The sequence below is a fragment of the Eutrigla gurnardus genome (assembly GCF_963514095.1).
Source record: "Eutrigla gurnardus genome assembly, chromosome: 15".
In the NCBI taxonomy this organism is placed as follows: domain Eukaryota; kingdom Metazoa; phylum Chordata; class Actinopteri; order Perciformes; family Triglidae; genus Eutrigla; species Eutrigla gurnardus.
In genome coordinates this window covers 15,479,533-15,503,284 of record NC_139938.1, presented here as the reverse complement: position 1 = coordinate 15,503,284, position 23,752 = coordinate 15,479,533, and the positions used below count along the sequence as shown (strand labels likewise).

At 40.4% G+C, this 23,752-nt stretch overlaps 1 protein-coding gene across 1 annotated transcript; it reads left to right on the top strand.

The window, feature by feature from the left end:
• The first annotated feature begins 9,071 nt into the window (after positions 1–9,071).
• On the top strand, positions 9,072–23,646 carry rad51d (RAD51 paralog D). The gene is made up of 10 exons (XM_084029047.1): positions 9,072–9,417; positions 9,499–9,560; positions 12,946–13,064; positions 19,651–19,732; positions 19,930–20,064; positions 20,150–20,245; positions 20,374–20,464; positions 21,488–21,558; positions 22,062–22,229; positions 22,864–23,646. The coding sequence occupies exons 1-10, from the start codon at positions 9,336–9,338 to the stop codon at positions 22,957–22,959; spliced, it is 1,002 nt and encodes a 333-aa protein (XP_083885173.1). The 5' UTR covers positions 9,072–9,335; the 3' UTR covers positions 22,960–23,646.
• Positions 23,647–23,752: the final 106 nt, after the last annotated feature.

Genomic DNA, 23,752 nt, shown 5'->3' with positions numbered 1-23,752 from the left:
ATTATAGGATTCCCATGATACTGTTTGTTGGTTATTTGTTTGTTGGTGAAAAGTTAAAACACAGAGAGAGAGAGAGTGGGGGAGTTGCCAATAAAAGAGGCAGCATCGAAAAACAAGCTGTACTCGTTGACACATGTTGACATCTCTTTCCAGGTCTGATTGCTGTGCCGGCGGGCCTTTTCTATCCAAACCAACATCTTTCTACCACTTTAAATCCAGCAATCAGTGGCTGCTATGGAGCATTTTGGCGAGCGTTCACCAAAGCAATGTGTCCTCCAACTGTTCAGCTCGCATAATTCCAGCTCCTATTTCCAGTTTTTCATCACAGCAATTGGCTGTGCAGACGGAGTGCAACTAGCTGTCCTGGTGGCTTTTTTTTTTTTTAAATAAATCTATCTGGATGGTTTTCTGCTTTCTGAGGAAAGAGGTTTTTGCAACCAAGGACAACAGAACCATTATTCATCGTGGTGGGGCAAGACAGCAGTTTAAAGTTTTATGGAGGCTCAGGGTGTTCCTTTTGTAAGCATGTCTTGTCTTTAACCTTGGACAATGAAAGTATAGGAAATTGAGGAGAAGGCAATCTAGTGTTTGGGAAGGTTTTTTATTCTTGATAATTATAGTTTCTTATATAAGTTTATATACGTTTTTTTATTGGATGTTTATGTTCTTGTGTGTACAGCTGTATCTGCCATCAAAGCTTAAAATATTAAGATATAGACACATCAGAAATCTTAGATTTCTTTTAGCATCTTTTATTGCTTTCTGTCATTTTGTGAGAGAGTGCATCCCATCATACTGGGCCACAATCAGCAACCAACGGCTGAAACACTCTGTACATTCTGGCTTCTCACATCCCATCACACTCAAGTGACTCTTTTTTATCAGCAGGGAAGCAAAAGGTCGCAGGGTGGTGCAGAAATTAATCCTAAATCCCAGTTTGCATTTTTGCACTTCAGATTTTTATGTGTTTTTGATTAGATGTCTGAAGCTTAGGTGCCCATGCAACCGTGGGGTAGTTTGTTTATAGCCTAAAGTTAACTTTTTACTACAAAAATAATTAAAGTGGTGCTCATTGGCGAAGATGAACAAAAAACGTGTAAGAATCATGAACAAAGTTTATCTCCTTCGATAATCCAAAACCCAATGGATGAATCTTTGGCTTTTTGTCCAGGGTTATGCTTCCCGCCTGTCATTCCTTCATCACTCTATGGAGAGCTGATTCTTTGTTTTCCTCTCGGGCGTGGGCGGGACTTAAATGCGCTCTACAGAACGCACCAGATAATCATACATGTTTAAGTGCCCATGACCACCTTTCATCACCCAAACATAATAGTTGTTCTGTCGTCCTGTCCTATGAAATCATAACTTAGAAGCAAGTTCAGATATTAAATATTTGCCTTGAGTGTATGCACAACACCACATCCACCCAGACTCGCTCAGTATGAGGGCAGAGAAACGCTGGCAAATGATTGCATGAGTTTGTGGGAGTCTGTTTGGCTCCTGCTCCATTGCTCAGGAAAACAAAAGTCGAGGCTTAGAACATAGCTTTTGGCCACAGACTGACGCCTCGCTGTGATGAGCGTGAGGTTGTGTGTTTAGACCGCGGCTCCACCTGCATGTCGGCCCTCCGGGATGGACGTGACCCGACAGCAGCAAAGTTTGTTGTGCGAGGTCTCCTTTGTTTTCCTCTCAGATCTCCTGTGCGGATCTCCGAGCTTCGTTTGGTAAAGACGAGAAAGGCAGACAATAAAAGGTGACAGTTTAAAACCACATGCTGTGGCTGCTGTGTGCCTTGCTGTCACTGCTGCTGCTGGTGGTCGCTGGCCATACTTAACTTCCCGTAGGGCACTGGTGGAAAAAATATTACATTTGTGATTGGGCCCCGTGTAATGAGATGCAAATGTGTCTCTCAGACAGTGAAAAATGTGTTTTTAGTCCATATCCCACCTACGCAGCAGTCCTGGGAAGCTCACCCAGCTTTGATGTTGGAGCCGGGCTCACGATGCGTTCGTGTCGTGTTGGAAGTCTGCGTAGGCTCCAGCGTCACTGCGAACAGCAAACATGCCGCTGAATCCACAGCATACGCCATGCTCAAAGTTTGATCCTCTGAACCCAATCATTAATTTTTCTCTCTGTAGTTTATCTACAATTGACTTTAAAGTCATGAGTACAATTTTATTTTCTTAGTAGTCATTACACAAAAGGTTGCATTCAGGTGAAAACTTTACATGAAGTGCGATGCTTTACACAGACAAAGCGCGTGCGCACACACACACACACACACACACACACACACACACACACACACACAGACACACACACACAGACAAAGCGCGCGCACACACACACGGACAGACTTAATAGGAAGTGTTGGCAGCCTTCCTTAAATGGCCGAGGAAGGGAGGGTTTACATCCTCCATGGGACTCAGCATCTTGTCAGGGTCCGTCATCAGTGAGCCCTCTGCAACGGGGCGATGACCCCCCGAGCCTTTTTCTCGGCCAACGTGTCCAACTAGATCATCGGTAAGCGCCTGACCTAGAACAGGAAATCCAAAGAAAGCGAATATAGACCCTCAACCGCAACAAACAGACCACACATTTATGTAATCCATGAGACAAGGCTGACGGTATACAAATTCATGGTGAATCAGAAATGTGTTGATTTCCTTCATGATCAGATGAACGATAAGAGCAGTAGATGAACATATTGTTCATTGGAACGCTTCATAGAAGGTTGACAGCAAACTCCATAAGTGTTGTAGAAATGTGATTAAGTTTGTTTTCAGGAGATAGCATGATCTGTTGTTCAAATACGCAAAAGCGAACGCCTGCCTCTAAATATGTCAAAGCCATCCTCTCTATAAAAGATCCAGATCCTTTGCAGAGCTGCTGGAATCCATTCATTTGTGAAAGGAGATTAGAACCAATAGAACAAACATATAGATTCTCCTCTTGTGATTCTATTCTGAAAGCAACCTGTAAATGTCAACATTAGACATTATTAATGTGTGGTATGCACCCTCAGACTTTAATCCCGAGTGAATCTTTACAGCCAGCAGCATCACATCAGTATGCTGCAGAGTGCTATTACTAAAATTAATAATATTACACTCCGTTCCATCGGGAGGGGTTAAAGAAACAAGGGGCTTGTAGCAGCTCACCACAACGTGCTGCAGTATTTGAACCCATCATGTTACATGACTATCGAAGACGTGCTTTATATAATTTATACTTCATGGATAATTCATATCTAGCGAGAGAAGAAGGACGAGTCGGGCTCAAACCGAATTGCAAACCGTCTCGGTCTGGTTGTGATGCTTTGGTGGAAGTGGAACTCCACATTCTCTGGCCGTGTGATGTTTTCTAGCTTTTTCAATATTCAGCAAGTATAATGTGTCCGGTGTCTTCATCTCCTGTATGTTTGTGTCCTAACAGCCGGTGGTGATGCAGATATAATGAGGTTCACATAATGTAATTGTAGCAAATAGCTAATTACATGCAACATGGGGAAATCTCAATGAGGTGTATTTACCGGCAATGTTTAAAGTATCGATTGGCCTGCTGTGGCGGAAATGGGGTTGTAACAATGGCAACAAAAAGGAAGCGTAATGAAAATTGCAACACAATTTATTTGCAATAAACTTTCACCGAAATTACACGCAAAAAAGAAAAAAAAAAACCTTGCCTCTCACGGCTAATTGTGGATATTATTATATATTAATGTGAACAGTGTATCCCCTATGTTTTTTCAGCAAAACAGGAAAAATTATCCTTATCAGAATTATAAGTTATAATAATAATATTATACAACTTTGTTGTATAGCAGATTTCATGCAAGGATGCAACCCAGTGTTTAACAAAACAGCAACGATAACAATAACACGAAACAACAATAAATATCACAATGCAATCTCAAGCGTAATCTCAAAGCAAAAACATTAACAATGATGCCATTAAATATAGGCCGAGTTAAGAGCCAAATTAAAAAGAAATGTCGTAAATTTATTGTCTTTACTTAGCTGGATACATAGAAGCAACTTTACCAATATTCCTGCTTAAAACAACAAACATAATGATGATTACCAATGTTTCTCCTGCTGAGGTCCAGATCAAATCAAATTTATCATTCATTGTTATTATTGTTCATTATTTTTGTCTTCATGCTGAACGTGGCATCCTCATGCTGGGGCGATGGACTACAGGTGCTTTCTGGTCCATCAGTCATTCTCGGTAATCCAGTCAACCATTTCAGTGCTCTTAAGATGCATAAAGTGGTAAACATGATTAATTATTGATAACTATCATCGAGTAATGCATGTAACTGGTTAAAGAGGATCTTCAGAGGCCCGGAAACGCTACAAGCATTCATTATACGTTTGATCACATAAATCACGCCAGAAGGTGAAGTGGTTGCTCTGCTCTGTGAATAGAACTGCCTCGAGAAACAGTTTCTTTGTGTTATCTGTTAATTCAATGCAAACCCACTGTGCGGTTCCTTTTATTACTTGTTTCATTTGTTTGGAACGAGACAGGTAATCTGGTTCGGAGATGAAATTGTTGCAGTAAAAGTGATTCTTTTAAAAATGGCCAGAGAATGCCGAGGCTTTTTACCTACTTTTGAACCTACTGTCACCAAGGTGCAGTTTAGTTACCGTAGCAATGCAAAAAATATTTTTAAATAATGGGGAGTGAAGCAACAATGTGAAACCAAAAAAACAAACAAAACTGAAGTCATGAGATGGGACCTTCAAAAGAGATGCATGATAAACAGAAAACTGTATATTCTTCACATTGTTGTTTATTATTTAAGTGGCAATCCTTGAGATTCCAGTCCTACTTGATTAAGGATTTCTATTTCAGTAAAAAACATTAAAGTCCCAGTCGGCAAGTCTGGCGGATCGAGGGCACTGTCAGATTTTTAATGTTTACAACTCTCACGCTCCTCCCCCAGTCACGACCACCGAGCTCCTTCCCCTCGACTCCGTGCCCTTTGAAATCCCTTAGATCACGCCACCTGAAACACGGGTCCGATGTTGACTCTGGTTTTATCACGGGCACCGTCGCAATATTTCTTTTTTTCCTTCTTTTCCACCCGTGTTTTCTTTTCCTTGGTTGTTTTGGACCTCCTCGTTTCGCTTTTAAACCGAGGAAGCTTGTTGCTACTTCCCTCTGCCTCCCCCCTGTGATAGTGGTACGACCCGAGGAGGGAGGGGCTCCGTGTGTGCACGAACACAGCCCTGCGTGCTGATTGGACAGGATGATCCGGGAGCTGTCAGATCTTTGCAAAACAAACAACAGGCTCTACGTGCACGTAGAGATGCGTTTTTTTTCTAATACCGGATGATTTATGTTGTTCTATCGGAGCGTAGTGTCGGCTTCAGTGAATATGATCAAAGAAATGTTGCTGACTGGAACTTTAAATCGTTCTTTTGTGCTTTGAGTTTAGCAGTCTTTTTCTGTGTTCAGTAACTGTGATAAAGACATTTTTGAAGACATGTATTTAAAAGAAAATCTTTTGTATAGACCAGGGGTGTCAAACATACGGCCCGGGGGCCAGAACCAGCCCACCAAGTGGTCCACTCTGGCCCACTGGATGACTTTGCAAATTGTGAAAATGTTGGTCATTCATTCTAATAATTCCTTAAAATGTATTACTGCTATTCCTATTTGTCCACCAGGGTTGGTGTTGGTGATTACGCTATTGTCAAGCATATGCTGTACGTGTTTGCACAAAGTTTAACAAAGAAAGCACGTCAAAGTAAGAATATTAACCAAAACAATGGTGATTGCAACCTAAATAAATTGACTTTCCAGATCCGTGTGCTACTAGTGAGCGGGTATGATACATTAGCAAGTGGCCACATATATACACATGTATTTGTTGTGTAGCGTTGCGAAACATTACGAGTCACTGGACTATCCAGCTACGGTGTCAAACACCAGGATGTAGACTCAGAGCTTTATTGAGTTTTAATCGTCGGGATTTACGTGTATGACTTTTCCTCTCGCGCCACCAGCAGGTTGACGTTTGTGGTTCAGAGGGAAATCGACAACTGTTGGATGGATTTAGTGCGATTTTGTGTGCCGGTTTTGTTTGCTTAGAGACGGCAGCTGGGGCTGCGACGGCGGCCGGGGCCACGACGCAAAATAAATAATATAAAAAGATGGAGCGTCTTGGCTGGTGTTTTCCAAGCATTTGTTAGATGCAACATGTAAACTGCCTTTTATAAAGACGAGTTAAGAATGTTCTGGTAAGACCTACCATTTCTGCGAGTGCGGCTGCCAAAATAAAACATTTTCCTTTGGCATGTGGACTCTGAAGAACAGCTTGACTGAGTCTTGGCTTGTAAGTATCTGCTGTCCTACGAGACATTCCCTCACCAGAAATTCTCTCTCGTGGAAGTTTTCGGCTGATAGTAGCTGACACTGTCTCAGACACCAATCTGCACTCAGCCAGTACGTGTGAAATTGAGTTGAAATGTGATGACCGAAATGGCCGCGGCATATGTTTGGGAAAGACAAGCTCCGTTTGAGCGAGGCCCGCTTTGGCAACGTTGCCTCCGTTTGGTAAAAATGCAACGCAAGTCGTTGTTTTTTCTCTACAGGGTCGACGTGTTGTCGAATCACAGGGTTGTGCATCTTTTTCGAGCAGAGTTGCTGCATCAAATGTTGAAGCCATTTGAAGTTTTTTGGGGGGGTTTCTTCCAAACTGCAGTATGCATTATTAATCGCTACCCACTAGAGATGGTGAGGTAGAGCTGAGACGGTGCTGCCTCTTCACTTCACTTCTCAATATGTTATCGACCTGAAGCCTGGAGAGTCTGTGAATGTTTCGGTCAATCTTTTTCACAATGCCTATGTAAACTTTCATCTCTTTATTCCTGGCTGTTTGATTTTGACTTTTTGTTTACATTGCATCAGACTGTTTGAAAAGACTTGACCCTTTTTTTCCAACAAAATTACTGCATTCATGCAATCTTTTTAAACGTGAAAATCAGTAGAAAGCAGCATGGAAGCCAGTGAAAATTTTCTTTTTTTTCCTTCTTTTTTTTCTTTGCGTTACTTAATTTTGTCTGTTATTCAAACTCGGTGTCTAATCTAGAAAACAATCTAAATTAAGAATCTGTTGACTCTATCTCAAAGAGGAATTGGCATAAGATGAGCTCCTATTCAGCTTGTGGAGAACAAGGGATGACTCATCTGAACCTTTTTTATTTTTTATTTTTTTTCTGCTTCACCCATGAAAGAGGTTTTTTTTAGGTGAAGTAGATGGTATGTTTTGTGAAGCTCCCCCACAAGAAAATCTCACACATAAGACTTTTTTTTTTTTTTTTTTACATTTTCTGAGCTTCTACAATTTCTTGTACATTGAAGGATATGGAAGTTCATCCAGCCTCAGTCCATGATTGCTTTCCCCACAGACCCCTATCTCACCATAACCACCGTTTCCAAACGTCCAAAAAAAGTGATTGCAAGAACTTAACAATCTGCAACATTTGGCTCTTCATAACTTGCATTTTACAAGGCAAAACATTAACATATATACGTTTTTTTAAGATAGCGAGTAGGTAGGTGGTTATGGGACAGACTCCATGTAAGAAGTGGTGATGTTGTTATTCATTTCCTGTCACGATAATGTGAATATAACATGTTGTGTCAAGCTGTTTTCCTGTTGATATGTTTCCTCTTACCTGAACCTACGGCTTGGCGATAAAGCAAACTAAACAGGAAGCACAATTCTAAGGGGATGGAAACAAAAAATTGCGATCCTATGTTTTTCTATAATCACGTGTGTTGTAGGCCTCCTTATGGACACACACACACACACACACACACACACACACACACACACACACACACACACACACACACACACAATTATCTACGAGTATAAAGTGTCTCATGACTGATGAATAAATCAATGCAGGGAATTGTGTTTCAGGACAATAAAGCAGGACTGCATCTCAGGGCCCGATCCTGCTGTCAGAATCACTGAGCCATATTAGTCACAAAGCATCACCATCGAGGAATGAACAAGTCGTTATTTTATGTGACATGTAACTTTAAAATGGAGTCAGCGATTCTAATCAAATAAACTCCTCACACAGAACGATTCCAGCCAATCAGCCAAACAGCAACAGACGGACGTGTTGCCTTTTTGTTTGGCTTTAAACCCACACATACATAGTATTCCCAGTATTTTTACATGTAAGCTGGAGGGTTGGATGTACTCAACTATTCTGAAAATAATTTTTCCTTCACTAATTTTTTATTTAAATCTCCTTCTATCTCAAGTAGAACTTCATTACTCATACATGTCGAGATGGTCAAATGATTAACACAATTTCCGCTCTTTATCCATAACCTTAATAATATTAATTTGGGTTGAATTATATTAGCATATTAATGGGTATTGTATATATATATATATATATATATATATATATATATATATATATATATATATATATATATATATATATGTATGTATATATACATACGTATATATATATATGTATGTATGTATATATACATATGTATATATACATACAAACCCAAAAATCCTTTCATTGTTGACTTTATGAGAGTCCAATAAAACACAGAGGGACCAACATCTATTCCAGGGAATATGAATGTAAAAATCCTATCCCAGATTGAAGAAGTATGAAACAATGAACGCAATGGCCTGATCACAATGTGGGCAGTAATATGAATTGATGGACTGAATAACTCAATGACAATGACACTTGTTTGTGTGTATTTTATTTGTATTCTTTGTTTTGACATGTGTTATTTCTATGTTTGTATTTAGGGGGCTTTTTCTGTGGGTATTTATACATATTTTGTGTAGTTTGTTTTGTGTGTGTTTGTGTGTGTGTGTGTGTGTGTGTGTGTGTGTGTGTGTGTGTTTTCTCCTTGCATTGTGTTATTTAACAGTTTAAGAGTCTATGGAATTCACAGGAATGTAGACAAAAGTAATCTCCCAACCAGCCACTTTGGAGCAGTATCCTAATTACATTACTCTAAAAACACTGCGAGCGCTCTTTCCTACGGCAAGCGAGAGGAAGAAACGGAAGCTTTCGCATATTGTTTTTGGCCGCTCGAAGCAAGTCGAAAAGTTTGGCGAAAGCGGTAGTTAGTTGCTGTAAACATCGTCGGGGGGGTTTGTCGTGGTAAAATTTACACGGAAACTCGAGGAAGATAAATACGTAACTTAGCCGCGAAGCTAAAAACTACCGTAACTGGCGGCAGACGTAAAGCTAGCTAGCTTACTTCCCTTCCAGTTGTGCGTTGAGTTACACGGGTGCTACCAATGAAGCCGGATCCCGTGGACCATGGTAGTCCTGAGAGAAGGGATGTGTCCCGGACTGGATGAGGACTTGCTGCTGGACCTGCGTGCTGCCGATATTAAAACAGGTGAGTGTTTGTTTCGAGGATGTTTTGTCTCAATTTAAAAAAAAAACAAAAAAAACGCGTATGATTTCTTGTTTCCCCCAGTGGAGGACGTGGTCTCATCCGACCTGGAGGAACTTGCTCAGAGATGCTCTGTGTCATATAAGGTATTTATACAGTGCATCAAGTCCATAGCTTTCTTTTGTAGTGTTGGAAAGAATAAAAAAACAAAAATACTACCACACTTTATTCTAAATGTGGGAGGCACCATTATGATGTTGATCTTTCACAAAGTTTCACCCAGACGCATCACAAGCATCTCATCATCATTGTGTTAGTGGTTTATATTAAATAAGCAACAATAAAAGAACAATATGCAAGCATACCTCCCACTGGGCTTGTTATACCATGCACACCCATGACAGGCCAGGTCATCTGGTTAATTCAAGGTAGAACACCACATGTGCTTCCTGTTCTTTTCTGTATTTATTATTATATTGTATAAAGGTATTTTTAATATTGTCATACATGTACGGTAAGCAGCGTACAATAGAAATATTTCTAGCTATCAGAAAATAATGGACAAGGTCCTCCATAATCAGTTAGAACCCACAAGCCAGTCAGTTCAGTTTTAAAATGTTGCAGTGAGAATGATGAGGCCTGAGCAGAGATCATGAAAGAAAGTCTGCCTGACTCAATTCTGACCTTCTGGGCAGATTACAGAAAACTATAAACAGTGTTTTTCTGCCAAACTGTTTTTAGAGATATGAGTGGAATTATTAAGGAAAGTGACCGAGAAGAGCTTTCTAGATAAAAGTGTATCAGTGAATAATTGTGTGGGTGGACATGGCACTGAAATCAACCCAAGCTTTCTTGGTAAAACATGAGTGAGAGCTTTTCAGTTAGCAGCACATCGTCTGTCATGTAGTCTGAACGTCTAGGGAAATAATTTAAGAGTGGCTTTAGAAAAGTGAAATATACTGCACAGTGTTGAATGTTCCCTTCAAGTTGACTACTGTTGACCGATTGACCAGTTTGGTAGATGTTGGCACACAATGTGTAACAGTAAAACGGTCGCTGCATAATTTTTCCTGGCGAAAACGTGAGCTTAATCTTTGCAACAGCTGATTTTAATAGCAAACATCAAATTTCTATTCATGTCATATCTGACCCGTTTTTCCATTTTATTTCTCCCCCCAAGAGATGAACTCTCGAATATACAGTGCAACAACATCAAGTCTTTGTAGATACAAAACGGGGAGGAAAATAAATAATTCAACTGTTACATTAACTTACTTACCACTTTACTGTTCTCTCTTCCTAATAATCCAGGCACCTAACTATCCATTCATGAAATTAAATCCCACACTTTAAGGATGCTACTTAACCCGGAAATGTGGATCAATGTTAATGGTTTGTAAAAGAGTCATTTAACAGTGTAACAGGACGCGTGAAAGAAGGAAGAGAGTGAGCTCCGAGAGAGACAGTCGGGGGGTAAACTTAATGAATTACAGGTTTGTTTCGACACTACTTTTGCCTGGTGACGTTCAGAAAACATTTTATAATTGATTAACTATTAAAAAATTGTAAAATCATGACCCAGCCCTGCTATTTATTACTTTGAGTTTAATGTTACGTGTAATTGTTGTTGTTCCAAATTTATCATAGGTTTGTGTTTAGGTTCACCACAGAATGAATGGTAGTCCCCCCCCCCCCCAAATGAGTATTCATTTTTCCATTATGGCCTGCATCATATACCATCCTAGAAGTCGACGTAGACTTCCATGAGCCGCTTGTTTTGCCAACAGGCATCTCCTAAGCTGATAACCAGATAATCTCCGGTCCATCAGACTCTTTGATTTGAAGCATTGTTGAACACACACATTTCAACATCTCGGAGGTCAGTCTGCAGCGGCATGTTCAGCCGACTAAAGCATCCTGTTACACTTCATTTGAAGCCGCTCAAGGCAAGGTCTCTATGTAAAATCACGTCCTTCTTTTTAAGCCCACATCCCAAATTGGGACACCAATGTTCCTACTAATTGAGACCCAACAGCTTTGCCTTATTTCCCTTAAATACATTTCTGCTGATGGCAGAAGGAAAACCCTCTCTGCCCAGAAGAAGACTAATCAGACTGTAAGCCTGCGAAATAAAGCTGGGTATCAGTTTAAAGTATGGACTGAAATAACCCGGTACCAAGTAGCATCGAACCTCTCCAAACGATGCCTCAAACGATCCTTTTTTGTGCTCAGATCCAGAAAAAATTGTTAGAGCATGAGAGGAGAGAGAAGCGCAAATAAACGGGACCATTGGATAAAGCGTTAGCTAAATGTATTGTAAAAATCTGAAGACATTTTTTAAAATTTGTCAAACCTTGTTTTTCAAAAATCTAGAATTTGAACATTGATAAAAGTGTAATTTTTCATGTGATCTAAACATTTACATGTTAAATACTTTGGGAAAACTAGGTCATTACCATTTTGTGGCATTTTCGCTCATAATAAATATAGTCTTTGGGGGCGCAAAGTGATTAATCACTTTATTCAAATGGAGAATTTTTGTTCCAGGATCATTTTTTTTTTTATGTTGGTTAGCCGGTAGAACACAAACACACTGCTTCCAGTCACATAGTGGGGATTGAATGAAGGGCTTTATTGCTAATGGTACCACTTTAAGGCTACTGGTTTTGGTACTGGCATCATCAATTCTGTAAGTGCAAATTTGATGTATTTACCCTCTGATCTGTTTTCCTAAAAAGCACCACAACCCAGCCTGAAGTGTGTTTTCATGCGGTAGACTGATGTCATGTAAGATCCAGGGAGATGTTGACCTGCTGTGGTGCAGCGTGGACAAACTTAAAACCTGCACCGTAGACAATTACACTTGCATTTATTAAAAAACAGAAACCCCAAGATCTCATGAGGTGATGGTTTGGAAGTCATAAGCTGATCTTGGTCTCAACTGCCTTTGTTATTGTAGAGAGGAGGAAAGTTTCATTTGCCTGAGGCTCTAATGCTCATGTAGTGCCACACACATTTTCATCGGGCTTCCTCTTTTATAAAGTTCTCGCTTCTTTTAAAGACTTGTCCCGATGTTTTCAAAACATGATTTCCTGAGTTGTCTGACCAGCCACCTTTTTTAAGTTCCGGTGAAACAGCAAGTAGAGCCTCTTCAGCTTTTCAGGCTGGGGTGTAATTACGAGAGGGATATGATCAAATTGTGTTGGGATTTTAATGCTCATAAGTGGGTAGGACTTCGCCATCGTGGATTCTCGGAATAGGAAAGCCTGATTTAATCAGGCGGCTGAGTACGGAAGGTGCCTGGCAGCGTCGCCATGCTCCGCGTATGAAGAACCACAGCAGTTTTGGAAATATTGTCATGTTTGGAATAATAGTGTATAAATGTATTACTTGTCATATTCCTGTAAATTTAAATCAGGCTCTAATTCCCGACAATCTTGCCAATAATGGAAATTCAATGTGAGTGTTTTTTATCGCGTTAAACAACGATATCGCATGAGCCTCAAATGCTGTAATTTTTTTGTATTTCAGGCTCTGTTCGCCATCCGCCGAGTGCTGCTGGCCCAACACACGGCGTTCCCCGTGTCAGGCGCTGATTTGTATGAAGAACTATTGAGCTCAACAGCCATCCTCTCCACTGGAAATCCCAGGTAAAGGCGGTTTTGCACATACAGCAGAGCACACTGCTTTGTCTCTGGGATTTAGTGGTGGGCTCGGTGCCACGAGAGCTTTAACCTGAAGATTCACCTCAAAAATCAAATATGTATTTCTGAGGACACCATATTGAATCAAGACATTGCCCCAGTGAGGAGGCAAAGAGGCTTGTTCTAGCGTGTCGTGGCTTCTTCAATGATGCCTCCTGATATTATTTCAGTCTTTGATTTGCTTAGTGGTAGTAGTCGCTGCGTTTGCAAAAATTCTCCTCCTCCTACCAGCATGGCATTGTATCACAGCCCTTCTTAGACCTGCAAAAGTGAGGTGAAAAGTTTGCAGAGAGACTTTTGCTGACCATCACCGTTATCTGTATGCAGTCACAGCACAAAGCGTGGCGCATAAATTCTCCACTTTTTAGAAGAGAAATATTCTCGAACCATGACACAGACTGCCCTGGACAAATCTGTGAAATGGGCCAGTGTGGCATAATTTATAGCAAGGTACCTTTTTCTACAGTTAAACTCACTGTTATGGCTTTATTAATGACCACAGGTGTTTTTTTTCTCTCTCTCTCCGTGGCTCATTTTTAAGTGGTTTTCATAAATGAGTTAATCCTTTGAGTTAGTGATATGAAACCAAATCAACCAGAGTAAAGGCAGTGTGTGATTTGTGTGTCTTGGCTGCACTCTACTGGTGAAAAGATGAACTTGTGCTCTTTGCTTGTCCCCGGTGTCACACTTTGTCCAGCCAGGATGGTGTGTGTGGTTAAATAACGTCACACTTTGTCCAGCCAGGATGGTGTGTGTGGTTAAATAACGTCACACTTTGTCCAGCCAGGATGGTGTGTGTGGTTAAATAACGTCACACTTTGTCCAGCCAGGATGGTGTGTGTGGTTAAATAACGTCACACTTTGTCCAGCCAGGATGGTGTGTGTGGTTAAATAACGTCACACTTTGTCCAGCCAGGATGGTGTGTGTGATTAAATAACGTCACACTTTGTCCAGCCAGGATGGTGTGTGTGGTTAAATAACGTCACACTTTGTCCAGCCAGGATGGTGTGTGTGGTTAAATAACGTCACACTTTGTCCAGCCAGGATGGTGTGTGTGATTAGATAACGCATACACTTAATTTCCAGTTTTGTAGGTACACTCAGTTTAAACTGATGCGGTCCCATACATCAGCCCTACAATACATGTTACCTTTTTAAGCTTTTAGTGTTCAGTAAGCTAGTTATACGCTACTTGAGCTGGTTATATGCAAGTGTAAGCTAGTTGAAAGCTAGTTATAAGCTTGTTGTAAGATAGTTGAAAGCTAGTTGAAAACTAGTTATAAGCTGGTTGTAAGGTAGTTATAAGCTAGTTCAAACCTAGTTGTAAGCTAGTTGAGCTAGTTATAGGATGTTGTAAGGCAGTTGTAAGCTAGTTGAGCTAGTTATAGGATGGTTGTAAGGCAGTTGTAAGCTAGTTGAGCTAGTTATAGGATGGTTGTAAGGCAGTTGAAAGCTAGTTGAGCTAGTTGTAAGGTAGTTGATAGCTAGTTGAGCTAGTTATAGGCTAGTTGTAAGGTAGTTGTAAGCTAGTTGAGCTAGTTGTAAGGTGGTTGATAGCTAGTTGAGCTAGTTATAGGATGTTGTAAGGCAGTTGTAAGCTAGTTGAGCTAGTTATAGGATGGTTGTAACTAGGTAGTTGTAAGCTAGTTGAGCTAGTTGTAAGGTGGTTGATAGCTAGTTGAGCTAGTTATAGGATGTTGTAAGGCAGTTGTAAGCTAGTTGAGCTAGTTATAGGATGGTTGTAAGGCAGTTGAAAGCTAGTTGAGCTAGTTGTAAGGTAGTTGATAGCTAGTTGAGCTAGTTATAGGCTAGTTGTAAGGTAGTTGTAAGCTAGTTGAGCTAGTTGTAAGGTGGTTGATAGCTAGTTGAGCTAGTTATAGGATGTTGTAAGGCAGTTGTAAGCTAGTTGAGCTAGTTATAGGATGGTTGTAACTAGGTAGTTGTAAGCTAGTTGAGCTAGTTGTAAGGTGGTTGATAGCTAGTTGAGCTAGTTATAGGATGTTGTAAGGCAGTTGTAAGCTAGTTGAGCTAGTTATAGGATGGTTGTAAGGTAGTTGAAACAACTTGAAAGCTAGTTGAGCTAGTTGTAAGGTAGTTGATAGCTAGTTGAGCTAGTTATAGGCTACTTGTAAGCTAGTTGAGCTAGTTATAGGCTGGTTGTAAGGTAGTTGAGCTAGTTATAGGATAGTTGCAAGTAGTTGAAAGCTAGTTGTAAGGTAGTTGATAGCTAGTTGAGCTAGTTATAGGATGGTTGTAAGGCAGTTGTAAGCTAGTTATAGGCTGGTTGTAAGGTAGTTGTAAGCTAGTTGAGCTAGTTATAGGCTGGTTGTAAGGTAGTTGTAAGCTAGTGTTAGGCTGGTTGTCACGTACATCTCATGTACGTTGAATTCCTTTTAACTTGTCAGTCTGTGTCTGAAATGAATTGTTGTGATAAATTAATACTTTTTTTGCTTAGCTTAACTGCTCAAGCTGATGGTGAAAATAGTTTTCTCGCTGGTGATCTGCATAGACGGAAGAGACGATCGTGCTGGCCTCTGTGTCGGAATCAATTAACTGGATGTAAGAATACATTATAGCAGCAGATAACTGTGATTCTTTTGTCCTAATACAATTTGTACAGCTTTCTATCAGAGAATGTTGCCTGAATGAAATAAAGCAAGAAGCCCTGGAGGCTGTAAACACTGTTAGGACTTCTCTTCAGCCTTCAATCACGTCGGCTGCGAGACACCTTTTGGCATATTATTTTAATGTCTGTTTTCCTTTCTTCTACCAGCCCTTTGATATATGCACAGTGAATCAAAGCCGGGAGCCCAGAGCGGCATAAAAAAGAATGTGACAGACGTAGACTTTTTAAGTTTCTGGTCTTATTTCAACCACCTAATAGAAATGTCAGAAATGTTATCAGAAATCAAAAGAGCTCAAAGAAAACCTTCCAAACATAACATACCGCGATAAAATAATAGCATTTGTTGTTAAACCTTCATATTTCTAGGTGTGGCCCTAATGCATTTTAAAATGCACAGGAACACGGGTAGGGCAACCTTTTCTCAGACTGGTTATGGTTAAACAACATGCCCATTGTTTAGCTGTCTCCTTAATTAACATGGAGAAGTGTTTTACCTTTGGGCAGCACTAATGCAACTCACATTTCATACCGCTCCATCACAGCTCAAGTCCTGGCACACAAACGTAGTACAATCATTAATAACGAATAACAAATGGCTCTCGTTTATTTTTAGACGGTATCAAACAGCATGTGCAGAGACAAACAGAAAGAAAACAAAGACTAAATGAAACTTATCAGATTTCCTGCTGCTGTGGTGATTTGTCATACTAACAAGATGGATGATAAGGGCCAATAATGGTTGGCTGCTGTCGTCAGCTTGTGTATCGTGCAGCCTACATAATATTATTGTCAACACCTGATGGTATAATGGCACAATGATATCATAATGCCATGCATTGGCTACTTGTAGAACATCTTTGGATGTGAGCAAGTGAAACGATCCAGCCTCATTCACTTCAAACCTTATTGGAAAAAACCTCCTTGTGAGGGGTTCAGCCTTGATGTGGATGAACAGCCCGCAGACGGCTTTACAATGAAGCTGTGTTGAGGGTTTAAATTATAATCCAGGTGCTGTGAAGGAAATATCTGTCCACAGGAATTACAAATCGTCTTCAGAAAGAGCTCTATGTCTAACCAAAACGAGCCTTAACTTCACACAATTATACATTCGTCAGTTACTACCCCAGTCTTACTATTTTTAAGTAGAATGTGATGTTTTAAATAGTAAGGTTTTAGTAAAGATGCATGTGATAGGACGTAGTGAGCACACGACTTGATAAGTGAGATTATAGTGAGTTTTTTATGGTTTTATATATATATTAACATATCAGAATAACGAGGAGAAGTGTGTGACTGTGTTGCTGAGTCCGTGCTGCGGACATATATTATACTACAGCAGCACTCAAGTGTTAAGGTTTGATATCCAGCCAATGGTCAGACCAACACCAGTAGACACAAACCAATAGGAACAAATGTCAGAACAAAATTGCTCTTGTGAATTCTTATTTTAGTTTACATTTTGTCTAATTGTTTTTTTTGACTCTTTCTCTTTTTATCTGTTTTTTTGTTGTTGTTTTTTTTTGTCTTTGTGCTGCTGCAAAACCAAATTCCTCCCTCTGGGGATTAATAAAGGTCTATCTTATCTTAAACTCAATTAAATGAATGAGGAGCCGCTATTTTGAAAAGTATTTCTCCTCACCACAAATTCCCTTTTTACAAAGTTTTCAAGTTGCAAGAAATATTCAATAACAACACATTGAAATGTGGATTCAAGCTGTTACTGTGTTGTTGGATGAGGAGGAGGGTTCATGACATACTGAAAAAAACATAGTTCATCGTAATTTAACATCATAATCAACACTGTCGTCTGCATTTTCGTTGTTTCCCACCTAACGGCTTTAAAGCAGGAAGGAATTGGTTAAGTCGTAAAGCTTGCTGGATTTTGATTGGGTGCCTGGGCCAAATGCGACATTTACAAGCAGTTCGACTCCACGCCAGGTGCTGAAAAGTTAACAATATTTTAACTACTCAAAAACCCCCTAGTGCTGTATGAACAGGAAAACGATGCACATCCAAAGAAATCATCAATCATCCGAAAAAGAGAATATGGCAGCGAAAACCAAATCTCTTAAAGATATTGCTAAACATTAAGAGGGAAATCTTACATCAGACAAAAAAAAGCTCTGATCTATGTAGTGATCATAGCACAGCTGCAGTGGCTCAAATGGGCTGTATGTCATCTTTGTTTTCTTCTAATGATGGATTCAAGCTCTCCAAGCAGGGATGTCGAAGCGTTTTATTCCTGTCATATTTCAGGCTAAAGCAGGGAATAGCTGGGGGACACTGAACAGGCTGTAAACATACCCGACAAGCGGTGTGCACTCGCTCGCCACAACTCGTCGTTCACAAAATGAAATCAGATTGGTATAGTAAAGCTTGAGGTAGCGTCTGGAGTCTTATTGGACGCCGACAGCCGATTTGTGAAACTTGCAACCCTGGTGTACTTTTTAACCTCTGTTCGCTCACCTCAGTAGGAAATTAATGGACCTCTAGTGATTTATAGCTTACGTTTCTTGCTGTGTGCATAAAAAGAGCGGATGCGCTGAGGTCACGTATAAACGATGTGGGGTGTATTAATGCGGAGCTCAGGGAAGATTTACCTCGGCAGCAACAAAGACCCCGTAACAAGACTGACAAGACTGGGAATCTTAGGAGCACGCCTTAGTCGGCTCAGCCATCCCTGTGAATAAAGACCCTTGAGGCACCCGTCTCAAGACGTTCCTAAAGTTTCCAAAGGAAGAGTTGCAGATGCTGGATGGTGAAATGTTGAATTAATTCACCAGAGTGGTGTTAAAAGAGGATTTATATCTGAGGGTCAAAAGTACATTCTTGACCTTGGGAACAGGAGTTAGACAAAATAATCTTTTGACATTTGGTGGTGACCTGATGGGTGGCTGTGGCTCGTGTGACTAGAACATCGTAGTCCTCTAATCAGTGGTTCAATTCCCCGTCTCCTCCAGTCTGCATGTTGAAGGGCAAGTTACCCTAACCCTAATTCCTGTCCTGTTCATGTTCTGATGAGCAGGTGGCACCTGAATGTTGACATGTTGTCTGAAAACTGAATTCAGGATGCTCTGATACTGACACAGTCCGATACTGTGCTCATGATATCTAATCTAAAGCAGCAACGTTGAACCTAATAAGCTGCAACGATAACCCGATGAACAAACCTGTTAAATCATCATATAACAGCAGCTGCAGTATGAAGCTAAACAGACTCCCTAGTACCGAGTCCACCACATCAGTTCATTTAGCTGTGAGGTTGTCAGCTGTGTGTCGTAATGTCTGGTGGAGAGAGTGTGTGAGGATGAAGTCAGCAGTGACACTTCAGCGTTAATGTAGCCGTGCATTGTGGGTACATCTGTCTGAGGAATCACAAGCTAAGTCCTGCTGAGCTTTTTTTTTTTACTTTTAATGTTAAAAATTTCAGCAAAGTGCAAATCCGAAGCAGTTAAGATACTTATCATATTCTGTGATTGCTCCCCCCTAATTATTCCAATATCTTACAAAAAAATGGCCTTTGTCTTTATGCTGTTTGCTTGATTACAGTAGATGTGAAAAAAAAAACAGTTTTGAAATGTTTTTCAATGTCATACATTATTCTGTTGTAAATGTATGTAAATTGGAGCTATATCTTTAGTAGACACACACAAGCAGAGATTAATGGCAAACCCACTGGTTTTAATTCAGTGATATAAGATGCAGCTAGTGGCTGAGCGCTTGATAAGAACCAATGAAACAGTAATTTAGGAATTGGCCGAACAGATTAAGAATATTCTGGCACCTCATGTTAGCGGCGTTTTGTGTCGTGTTCACCCAGCTGCAGTTTTCCTGCTGCCTCCATGGATGTATGTGGACTTGATACTCGGCGGCGAGTAATGAATTGCACCTTTTTTTTCCTGCAGTTTAGATAAACTGCTGGATTCAGGCTTGTATACCGGGGAGATAACTGAGCTGTCAGGAGGCCCGGGAAGTGGCAAATCTCAGGTGAACCTACCTCCATCACTGATAATTTCAGCCTCATAAATCCCCCCCCCCTTTTTTTTTTTAAAGAATTCCCCCTTCTCCTCTAGAATAAGAAACTGTACTCCTGGCTGAAGTCATTTTTTGCAGTTATCGTTTAGCTAACACAAATTATCCGTGCTTTCCTTAAAAGCTCCCCGCTCGCTCGTCTTGTCTTCCAGGTGTGTTTCGGTGTCGCGGCGCACATTTCTCACCACCTGAAACAGAGTGTGATTTTCATCGATACAACGGGAGGGCTGACTGCCAGCCGCTTGCTTGAAATGCTGCAAGCTGAGACGAGTAACGCAGAAGCGCAGGTGAGTCGCCGTCGGGTTGAGCTTCACACCAACGTTACGTGACGGGTAATGTAACGCAACGCGCAACAAACTTGTCATTTCACAGATGGAAGCTCTCCAGAGGATCCATATCTTCCGCTTGTTTAACGTCTTCTCTCTACTCGACTGTCTGCACAGTCTTCGCGGTGGCAGGCTTCAGCAGGTTTGTTGGCAGTTGCTTTGTTTGTTGTTGCTTAAATATACCAACAGTCCTGCTGTACCAGGGGGGGAACGTATGAGAAAGACAGATCAAATTCTCTGTAATCTAATTTTGTCACATTTTGTGTTTAGGCGTCTGTTGGCGGCGGCTCCGTCAAGGCAGTGATCGTGGACTCGGTGTCGGCTGTTATCTCTCCTCTACTCGGAGGCAAACAAAATGAAGGTGATGTGTCTTCCTGCGTCTTCCGTCGTACTTCGTAGTCATACCTGAGGGTTCGGAAACTCCAAACATCTGTATAAATAAATAACCCAACAGTTGTCTAAGTTTGTTAGAGTGTGAAAATAACACTGAAACTTTTCTGCAGTCACATTAAATCCCAAACCATTAAAGCTCAAACTCTCTGATATTTTAAGAAGAGCTGTTTTTCATGAACCTTGCAGCTGCCTCGACTGGAGTCTAAAATAATTTAAGTTCTTAATACAAGTCATTGAACTTTATTAACTTTGCTAAGTTAAGCTCCGAAACTGATCAAATTCAAACCAAGCAACAAACTGTTTAAATTGAAATACAAACTTCCCCATGAAAAGAAACTGTGAAACTAAATTAGAAATTAAAAACTTAATATCAAATGTACAAAAATAACTGACTTTTGTTAAAACGTATAGACACTTTAAACAAACAGCGCTGGTGTGTGTGCAGAACATTTGCATGAATACATTAACACCAGAGCGACCTCGGCTCGAGCTGTGAGAGGAGAGAAAGATGTACTTAATTTCCCCTGAAGCTGTTTCTTGTTCTTCACACCTGAGTAGGTCTGAAACAAATGAAACAAAATGGCTAAAACACCGAGTCAATATAACGTTGCAACGAAAAGCACGGTGGACTTTTCCCCTAACAGGAGGTTAAATACCAAGTTAATTGTCTCAGGTTATTTGATGATTTTGTAGCTTCAGTGTTGATGTATAATAACAAAAAACCCTAACTGACTTTGGCAGGAAATGTAAGACCCCTTCACTCATGTTTAAAAGCTGATTTGAGAAATGAGTTGTCAAGCACTTAAGTCATTTAAGTTCATCCTATGGGGACGATGAATGTTTCATGGCCATCCTAATATATTCAGCCTGGACCCCACCGTCCCCAGACCTTATCTACGTACAAAGCAGGAAAACAAAATTGCTTTGAAAGTACCATGGAGCGACATTGTACATTCTGTGTCTGAAACCTCTCTTCTTCCTGTGCCTGCAGGCATGTCCTTGATGATACAAGTGTCGGGAGTTCTTAAGACCATGGCGAAGGACTTCAATGTCGCTGCTTTGGTAAGGATGACACACTCCTCGGCGTATGCTGCTCTGAATGCAAGATGGAAACTTTCCACAAATCCTCTCACGCTTCCTCTTATCAGCCCCCCCCACACGCACGTTCATTTGGATAATAAAACTAAATCAAGATAAAAAACAATTTAAAAAAAGTTTTTTTTAATGTCTATTAAATGTGTAAAACAAAAAAATCCATTTGTTAGTTCAGGTGTATGACTAGAAGTTATAATTATGTAAAATATGATCTAATCACTTCTTTTTTGTTGAAAGCATGCACCAAAGAAAATGTGCTTTCACCTCAAATCAGCGAGTTATTTGAAGTGAGATGAAGATAATTTGATAGGTGTGATTGTTCCCTTTGATTAAAAGTGGGACAATCTGGCTGTTTCTTTCTCTTTCAAAGCGTGTGCTGTCTCTCAAGCAAACTATACTAAAACCATAAAACAGAATGAAGAAATGCTGTGATGAAAAGAAATATTAACTTGATGGTCTGGGGCCTGCAGGTTACGAACCACGTTACAAGAAGTGGCAGCGGCGAGGTGCAGCCAGGTCTCGGCGTGTCGTGGAGCCACATTCCCAGAACCAGGATCCTGCTGGAGCGGGTCGAGAGGACCTCGGCCATCAGCCACTCAAGTCTGCGATCTGCAACACTGATCAAGTCTTCTCGACAGGTACTACAAGAAGCGTCGACTTGCACATCAATCGAGCTCGGTATTGATTCTGTCGAGAGGCAAATGTCAAAACCGGTGCGCCGAGATAAAGAAGCCTCTTTGTTTCCGTTTTAAAAGCTGCTTTTAGTCTGACTTTTACAAGTAAAGTTCTGATTCCCAAAGACGGCGCTTTGTGCTGATGTAGATCCAGGACACGGCTGTTTACCCAAACTCAATTATTGTGTTATGTTACATCTACAAGATGAGAAGAGATGCATACTGAGTCGGGCTCAACCACAATGAAACGGAAGAATCCGTAGTAGGATTTCTTGTTTGTGATGACAGTAGAAACTTTGCAATATAAGTAGCGGACTTTGAGTGGGTATTAATAACAGATAAGAGGACGACATTGCTATTGTTGCTGAAGACTATTCCACAGTCTGTGTCACTTTTTCCTCTTCCCATAAATAACTGTCCACAAAGGCATTAATTATACATCTTCTGCTCTGGAGTTACAAAAGAAGTCTGTCAGACGATACAAAGAAGCACATTCAGAATGAACATAGCCAAAATTAATGTTTTATACTGCGGCCTAGTTGTTGTGTGTGTGTGTTTTTTAAAGTAAATCAACACTGTCATCTGCTCCACTTCTTAGCCTTGTCACATCAAAGAAGAGTTTGACTTGCGGTGGTGGAGTCGCTCTAAGGAAGGGTCCTCAGGAAAGAGAAAACTGGATGAGACGGATTCCTGATGATCATCAATGTTTCTGCACCAAAATTGGCAAGAAAAATGTTTATTTTGAAATTTCTTATTTCCTTTTTCTGCCTCTCGATATTTCACAGCACTATGCAAATATTTGAATGAGTGTTAATTGTTATTCCAATAAAAAAAACCCATCACATTCATTTACATGTTTCTGTTGTTAGAATAATACATAATAGCTGAAAATTTGCCCATTTAGATCATAACGCTGGCAGTGTACTCATTTGAGATGCCCTTTTAATCCTCTGCTGCCGCATTAACATTTCATTGTGGGTGAGAGCATAGATTATACACTACTTATAAAGACATATAGGCTATTTGGGTTTTTTTAACTCGTTAAGAGGGAGGAATATAGAGGCCTTTCTTTTGTACCTCATCTAAGCCTTTCAGGGGAGGCACAGCAGTTTCATATAGTTTTGCCCCTTCAGTGCTTCAATACAGTGAAAACATTTAATTAAACCACCTCTTAGCCTGAAGCAACCCAGGGATGAAAAGGAAAATCTGAATTTTTCTTGAAAGCCATTCTGATTCAGTAAAAACCTTTCAGCAGCTCATTGGATTGCAGGCGACAGAGTCTCCTGATCTAGAACCGTCTGCAGGTCTTAAAACTATTAAAAGTTGATAAATCAAGGCAACAACGATTAAGACCCTTAACAGGTAGTAGATGGGAAACAACGTATACAATGGCATTTTCTGAGGTTGTACATTTGTTTAACCATTGTGAAGGCACGTAGTGGGATTGTGTGTGTTTATCTTTGGAATCATGACTGAAGCACAATTTG

Bases quoted from the DNA above. Each gene is read 5' to 3' on its own strand.
- rad51d (XM_084029047.1), top strand. From the start codon at position 9,336: ATGGTAGTCCTGAGAGAAGGGATGTGTCCCGGACTGGATGAGGACTTG. The intron at 9,418-9,498 runs GTGAGTGTTTGT...TGTTTCCCCCAG, and splicing joins TGCTGCCGATATTAAAACAG to TGGAGGACGTGGTCTCATCC. The intron at 22,230-22,863 runs GTACTACAAGAA...TCCACTTCTTAG, and splicing joins TGATCAAGTCTTCTCGACAG to CCTTGTCACATCAAAGAAGA.